General features: G+C 60.6%; 1 protein-coding gene across 1 annotated transcript; it reads left to right on the top strand.

The window, feature by feature from the left end:
- KCNF1 (potassium voltage-gated channel modifier subfamily F member 1) lies at positions 3,758–5,785 on the top strand. Its single transcript, XM_021087841.1, has one exon. The coding sequence runs from the start codon at positions 3,933–3,935 to the stop codon at positions 5,445–5,447; it is 1,515 nt and encodes a 504-aa protein (XP_020943500.1). The 5' UTR covers positions 3,758–3,932; the 3' UTR covers positions 5,448–5,785.

The raw sequence follows: 7,271 nt of genomic DNA, 5'->3' as shown, positions 1-7,271 counted from the left end.
GTGGGAGGGTGGGATGATGGGGGGAGGGCACCGCAGGTCAGCAGCCAAGGCTCTGCAGCTTCCAGGTTTAGAAGGAACCTAGGAGTCAGGGGCACGCAGGTTTGGAGGCGCAGATGAGTACCAGCCAGCCCTCCTGTCTCAGTGATGCTGGGCTGCTCCTCTCCGAGTGGGATTTGAGCTCCTGCCTCCCCTTCCCCCTCTGCCTAAGGAGAGGCTCTAAGGCTTAAGACTGGTCTCATGGCTCCAGCAGGAGTCTTCCTCTCTGCCTTTTTTGGGGGAGCAGCCCTCCAACTTCAAATGCCTCTCTTGCCTTGACCTGTGATTTACAGCCGTCTCTCTCTCACGCCCCTGTTGTCAGCAGGCTTCTGCTCAGCTGTGGGCTATTTGGGGACATTTTCCCTGCGCTGTTTTGTATCTGCCTCCCCCTCCTTCCCCCCCCCCCCGCTTTCGCTTAGGACCAGCTTTCTTCCCTGTAGGGGTCTGGGATTGGTTGAATGGACGATGTGCGCTGGAGCCTGAGTCAGCCTCTGGCTGCTCTAAGGAGACAGAAGCCTTGCTTATTTTTGCCATGTCTGATGTACTCTGATTTATGCCATATGCTGTCTCAATACAAAGGCTGGTCAGTACTCAATCCATTGATTGCATAACCAACTTGTAGTCCGTACTCTTCGCAGAGCCCGCTAGGCTCTGTGTGATGTTTCCTGCTTCACCCATCAGTCTTAGGACCACAAACCACCTGCTTTCCTCTGCTCAGGCTGCCTCCCCCCATGTGAGGCTGGCAAACCAGGTGACATCCTCAGACCTCAAGGCTCAGTGCCGGGGAGCCACCATGCTGGGGGCTGAGTCTCCAGTGCTGGTGAGCCAGCGAGGTACCTGTGAACCCCTGGGCCCTGGCAGCACCTTGGACCTAGTGACCAAGCAGTGTGTGTGTGGGGAATCTACCTGACTGAAGGATTGCCACCATGCACCCCAAAAGCATACCTAAGCCAAAAAACGCTGTGCCTCTGAGCAAAGCAGCCCTCTTCCAACCACTTCTCAAACTGCCAAACCTGGGAACCATCCCTTGGCGCCCCCTGTAGGCAAATTCAGGAATCACCACGCCTTCCATGTACCTCTCGTTATGCTGATTACCGCAAATTGTAATTACGTTAGACAAAATATATTCTCCACTAGAGTATGATCCCTGCCCCCACACCAGGGAGGAGTGTGTGCTCTGTGTGTGTGTGTGTGCGCTTGCCATTGGAAGTCAATAAATATTTGAATAGTTGGATGTGTTTAAACCCATTAAGCTTAGACTAAGATGCAATTTGAACTTGACCCTGGGGATACCAGGAGCAACTGAAGACAGCCGAGGAGGGCAGAAACATGAGCAAGGCCAGGAGATAAACATGGGGTGTGTGCAGGAGGGGGCGTGCTGTGCTATACTGAGAGAAGACTCGGCCTGGGGTCGAAACCCAAGCTCCACCACTACAGTTGTGCAACTGGGCATGTGGGCCAGGCGGCAGGCTCTCAGCGTTGCCGCCCCAACTTGGCCACCTGCTGACTGAGTGATCTCGGCAGGTTACCTGATGTCTTGTTTCCTTGGAGTGATATCATGGGAAATAAATGAGAAAAATGCAAGCATTCAGAAAAGGCTTGGCTCGTGGTGCACTTATAATAAGGGTTATTTTTACTCAACCTTTCTGGATCTCAATTTCTTCTTCTGTAGTAACACACCAGAGTTTAATTTTAAATTTCTTTTTTTTTCTTTCTTTTTCTTTTTTTCTTTCTTTTTTTTTTTTTTTTTTTTTGGTCTTTTTAGGGCTGCATCTGGGGCATATGGAGGTTCCCAGGCTAGGGGTCGAATCGGAGCTGTAGCCACCGGTCTACACCACAGCCACAGCAATACGGGATCCAAGTGGCATCTGCAACCTATACCACAGCTCACGGCAACGCTGGATACTTCACCCACTGAGCGAGTCCAGGGATGGAAACCGACTCCTCATGGATACTAGTCAGGTTTGCTGCTGCTGAGCCACAACAGAAACTCCAGAGGTTAATTTTAAACGGAACCAAAATAAAATTTGTAAGAAGACATTTCGGCAAACTCTCTTCATGTGATGCATATTCTAACCTATTCGGTTTTATACAATCTCATGGTAGGAAGAGAACGGTCAGCGACCCAGGCTGCAGAACATACTTTCAATAGGCTTTATGTTTTTAGAGGCTTTCTAGGGCCACAGCCAAAGTGGGGAGTAAACGCAGGGCCCTCCCACTTGCCCCTTGCCCTGGCATTCCTTCAGCCGCTCCCAGTCAATATTCCCCAGCAGAGGGCACATCTGTTATGACCAATGAACCTACACTGACGCATCGTAGTCAACCAGAGTCCACTGTAACCCTGGTGTTCACCCTTGGCAGTGTACCGTCCGTAGGTTTGGACAGAAGTATAGTGACATGTGGTGACATGTATCCACTGTTGCTGGCATCTCGAACAGGATATTGTCACTGCCCTAAAATCCCCTGTGCTCTGCTTATTTATCCCTCTCTCTAGAATTTTTGGGTGCTTTTGGGAACATAGTCCCCAGGTCACAGATGATGCTGAATAATTTGCAGTGTTAATGCTGCTGCCGCTGATGGAAGCCGTTGGAATGGTTCTGGCAGCGGCTGCAAGTCTGGACGAGAGGGAGGGCGGCGGATCCTGTGTGGCAAGGACTGGCAGGCCTTGGGGCCAGAGCGGGGGATGGAGAGGTAGGAGGAGGGGGCGCTCAAGGCTCTGCAGGCTGGAGGTGGCCCTGAGGGACTGCAGAGAAATGGGGAGTGGTGGACAGCGAGGACTTCCAGGCAGAATTTCGACCTGCGCACAGCGCGGGATTAAGAGGAGGCCAAGCTGGGCTCTACTCCCGGTTCCCTGTGTGACCTTGGCCAGGTCCCTTCTCTCCTACCGGATGTCCCCACTGCATGGTTCTCCGGTGAAACCCCAAAGGACCACCCCCAGCCAGGCGGTGTCAAAGGGAGTTAGGAAACCTTGAAAGAGCGGGCAGGATCGGCGGCCCCGGGCGCAGGAGCAGCCGCAGCGTCTGAAGGGCTTTCTCGGGCACGCTTTCCGGCCGGCCGAGCAACAGGCGGCCCTGTTCTCTCATCACGGAGCTTCTCAGAACAGCAGGGAGAGAGGAACTTTGCAGCCAGCGCTCGCCCGCCGCTTTCAAGCCGGGGCGGGGTCCCCGGGTGACCTGCGGGCCGGAGGGGCGGGCGGGCGCGCGGCGGCGGTGGCGGTGGCGGGCGCGCAGCTGTGCCCGCCTGCCCAAGGGTTAAGCCGTCCCCCTGCAGCTGCCGCGCGTGCCTTGCAGAATTTCACCAGAAGAGGGTACAGTTTGAAAAGCTCTTGACGTCAGGCTGGAATTCCTATTGTGTTTAGAAAAGGCTCGGGCAGAGCAAGCCCAAGTTCGCCCTCCGCACACCTCGGCGGACAGCCTGGCTCCCGCAGCCGCGGGGCACGTCTCGCGTGGGGGGCGCACGCGGGGACCCGCGCGGCCCCGGGACCGGCCCGCCGCTGCCTGCGCGCGCGGGGACGGAGGACCGTGCCCGCCGCCCACGAGGGGACCTCGCTCCTGCAGGAGGCCGAGGCGAAGCAGGGGATCGCGCCGCCTGGGAGCCGCGGTGAGTGTTCGGGGCGAGGCCGGTGGCCGCCAGAGCGCCCCGCCGGCGCGCCCGGGCGCCCGGATGCCCGCGCGAAGCCCCGCCGCCGGGTGCATGCCTCCCCCGCCGCGCGCCCCAGCCCGCTGCCGCCCGCTGTGACCGCGCTTCCAGGCAGGCGGGCGCCGGCCGGGCTTTCCCCGAGGGCCGCGCACCCCTCGGACCCGCCGACCGCCCCTCCACCCCCGGCGGCGGCGGCGGCGGCGGCGGCGGCGGCGGCAGGGCGCGGAGCCGAGGCTGCGCAGGCACACGCCGGGAGAATGGACGGGGCCGGGGAGCGCAGCCTCCCGGAGCCGGAGCCGGAGCCGGAGCCGGGCAGCCAGAGCTCCCGGGCGGGCGACGACATCGAGATCATCGTCAACGTGGGGGGCGTGCGGCAGGTGCTGTACGGGGACCTCCTCAGCCAGTACCCCGAGACCCGGCTGGCGGAGCTCATCAACTGCTTGGCCGGGGGCTACGACACCATCTTCTCCCTGTGCGACGACTATGACCCGGGGAAGCGGGAGTTCTACTTCGACAGGGACCCGGACGCCTTCAAGTGTGTCATCGAGGTGTACTATTTTGGGGAGGTCCACATGAAGAAGGGCATCTGTCCCATCTGCTTCAAGAACGAGATGGACTTCTGGAAGGTGGACCTCAAGTTCCTGGACGACTGCTGCAAGAGCCACCTGAGCGAGAAGCGCGAGGAGCTGGAGGAGATCGCGCGCCGCGTGCAGCTCATCCTGGACGACCTGGGCGTGGACACGGCCGAGGGCCGCTGGCAGCGCTGCCAGAAGTGCGTCTGGAAGTTCCTGGAGAAGCCCGAGTCGTCGTGTCCGGCGCGGGTGGTGGCCGTGCTGTCCTTCCTGCTCATCCTCATCTCCTCCGTGGTCATGTGCATGGGCACCATCCCCGAGCTGCAGGTGCTGGACGCCGAGGGCAACCGCGTGGAGCACCCGACGCTGGAGAACGTGGAGACGGCGTGCATCGGCTGGTTCACGCTGGAGTACCTGCTGCGCCTCTTCTCCTCGCCCAACAAGCTGCACTTCGCCCTGTCCTTCATGAACATCGTGGACGTGCTGGCCATCCTCCCTTTCTACGTGAGCCTCACGCTCACGCACCTGGGCGCCCGCATGATGGAGCTGACGAACGTGCAGCAGGCGGTGCAGGCCCTGCGGATCATGCGCATCGCGCGCATCTTCAAGCTGGCGCGCCACTCTTCCGGGCTGCAGACCCTCACCTATGCCCTCAAGCGCAGCTTCAAGGAGCTGGGGCTGCTGCTCATGTACCTGGCCGTGGGCATCTTCGTCTTCTCCGCCCTGGGCTACACCATGGAGCAGAGCCACCCCGAGACCCTGTTTAAGAGCATCCCCCAGTCCTTCTGGTGGGCCATCATCACCATGACCACCGTGGGCTACGGCGACATCTACCCCAAGACCACCCTGGGCAAGCTCAACGCGGCCATCAGCTTCCTGTGTGGGGTCATTGCCATCGCCCTGCCCATCCACCCCATCATCAACAACTTCGTCCGGTACTACAACAAGCAGCGCGTCCTGGAAACCGCAGCCAAGCACGAGCTGGAGCTGATGGAGCTCAACTCCAGCAGTGGGGGCGAGGGCAAGGCGGGGGGCTCGCGAGGCGACCTGGACCACCTCCCGCCGCCGCCGCTGCCGGAGCCCGCCGGGAAGGAGGGGCCCAGCTGGAGCAGCCGCCTGAAGCTCTCCCACAGCGACACCTTCATCCCCCTGCTGACCGAAGAGAAGCACCACAGGACCCGGCTCCAGAGCTGCAAGTGATGAGGCCCGTCCCGGCGTGGATGGACCGGCCAGTGGATAGACGGATGGACGGACAGGTGTGACACACCTGTCAGTGACTGCCCGGGAGGGGCTGTCCTTTACCCCTCAACCCTCTCCTGAACAGAACTCTGAAGGCCCTCTTGATGAGGCTGGGTAAGGTCCCTTTGTGCTGCCAGCTGTCCGGAGGCCCCGGGGGTGGGGTGGGGGAAGCAGCGTCTGCGAGTTCTGGACTCGAGTTGCAGGCATCGTGGGGTGATGGAGGCCGTGGTCTGGCGGATGGCAGGAGCCCTGACCTGGTTCTGTATCTCCTTCAATAAAGCCTCCTGCTCTCTGCACCAGCCGGTGTTGCAGGTTCTGTCACAGGCTTGGTTGCCCCCTGGCCCCCAACTCCCAGATGTGGCTGGGGGGTGAGTGAGCAGCCCAGGGGGTTATTTTTAGTTGAGAGCTAATGAAAGAAGGGCTGTAAGCAGGGTCCAGCCCAAGGAGCCCCGCCGCACTCCAGGAGGCTCTGGGCCTTCTGCTTCCTTCTGGGGAAAAGCTTGCTCTCAGGGGAAGAAGGGGGTCCCTGAACGGGGAATGCTGGGCAGCCCGGTTGCCATTTCTTTGTCCCCTGCGCGAGGCCCTCTCCCCAGCTTTTTCCCATTCCTTCCAGCACCCCCACTTTGCCGAAGAAGAAACTGAAGCCCGAGCTCACACGGAGCCGGGGTTGGGTCCCCAGGCTGCTGCCTCCAGAGCACAGGCTTTGTCTTTGGTGTGAGGAGGTCTTGGGACAAAGGCCTGTGCTGGGACCACGAGGGGAGGGTCTGCAGGCCAGGACAGCCGTCGAGCTTCCTCGAGGTGCTCACGCCTGTCCTCCCAGAACCAAACGGCCCCTGGTCTGCCTGGCTGAGCCCCCCCCCACCGGAACAGACAGACAGACTTGGATCTGAATTCCAGGAAGGAGGCCACCTCCGAGCTGCCTTCCAGCTGGGATGCTTTTCTCCGCCTTCCCGCCCCCACCGCTCCCTGGCTTGCGTTGTGACCTCAGGCCTGTTGATTAACCTCTCAGACCCTCACTCTGATCAGCTGTAAAGTGGAAGAATCACCGCCGAGAATCCCAGTGCCTGGCCCATCAGAGCAGCTCAGGGAATGGCAGGTGGTTCCGTTAGCCTGTGCTGGCGGGGGCGGGGGCGGGGTGGGGGTGACTTGCCCACTCTGGCCTCCACAGGGCTGGGCTGGCATGTGGGTGGGGGAGGGTGGGCGCAGGGCACTTTACACTGTACTTGGTCCATGGCAGTCCCCTTGGTCCAGAATTGGTCCCAGCAGGTCCCCCCTTCTGGCTTGCCACCTTCCGCAATCCCCAGGGCTCTGTTCTTCCCTCCGCTCCCAAGGCCGCTGCTGCCCAGCGGAGCCCTGTGGGGGAGGGGGACTAGATGAGGGAGGAGGGGAGGTGGTCCCTGGTCTGCTCCAGCCTGGGCAGGTCCTTCCTTCTCTGGGCCCTGGTTTTCCCACGTGGATAAAAAGGACGCTTTCTTGGGGCGACTTCCAGGATCTGGAAGCCTAGGGCTGCAGATGTGTTGTGTCGGGGACTCCAAGAGGTTGCCATGCGTAGGAGAGGGTCAGAGCCATCCCTCTGGGGTGGGGGCCTTGAGCCGATATTGTGCACCCCCTCCCTCTGGGGGAAATCCTGGGTCAGGTGACCATGGATGGCAGAAGAAGAGATGTGGGGGGCTGCGGGACGCAGTGGGAGGGAGGGGAGGGGTGGGGAGCAGGGGTCAGTGAGCACTCTTGGGGCTGAGAAGGCCTGCCAAATGGGATGGGGTTGCCTCTCTTTGTCCCCCAGTC

Source organism: Sus scrofa, chromosome 3 (genome assembly GCF_000003025.6).
Source record: "Sus scrofa isolate TJ Tabasco breed Duroc chromosome 3, Sscrofa11.1, whole genome shotgun sequence".
NCBI classification, from domain to species: Eukaryota; Metazoa; Chordata; class Mammalia; order Artiodactyla; family Suidae; genus Sus; species Sus scrofa.
Note: the sequence above shows the minus strand (reverse complement) of the source record. Positions and strands in the feature narration are given on the sequence as shown.

Excerpts from the sequence above, each read along its gene's own strand:
- KCNF1 (XM_021087841.1), top strand. The coding sequence starts at position 3,933 with ATGGACGGGGCCGGGGAGCGCAGCCTCCCGGAGCCGGAGCCGGAGCCG.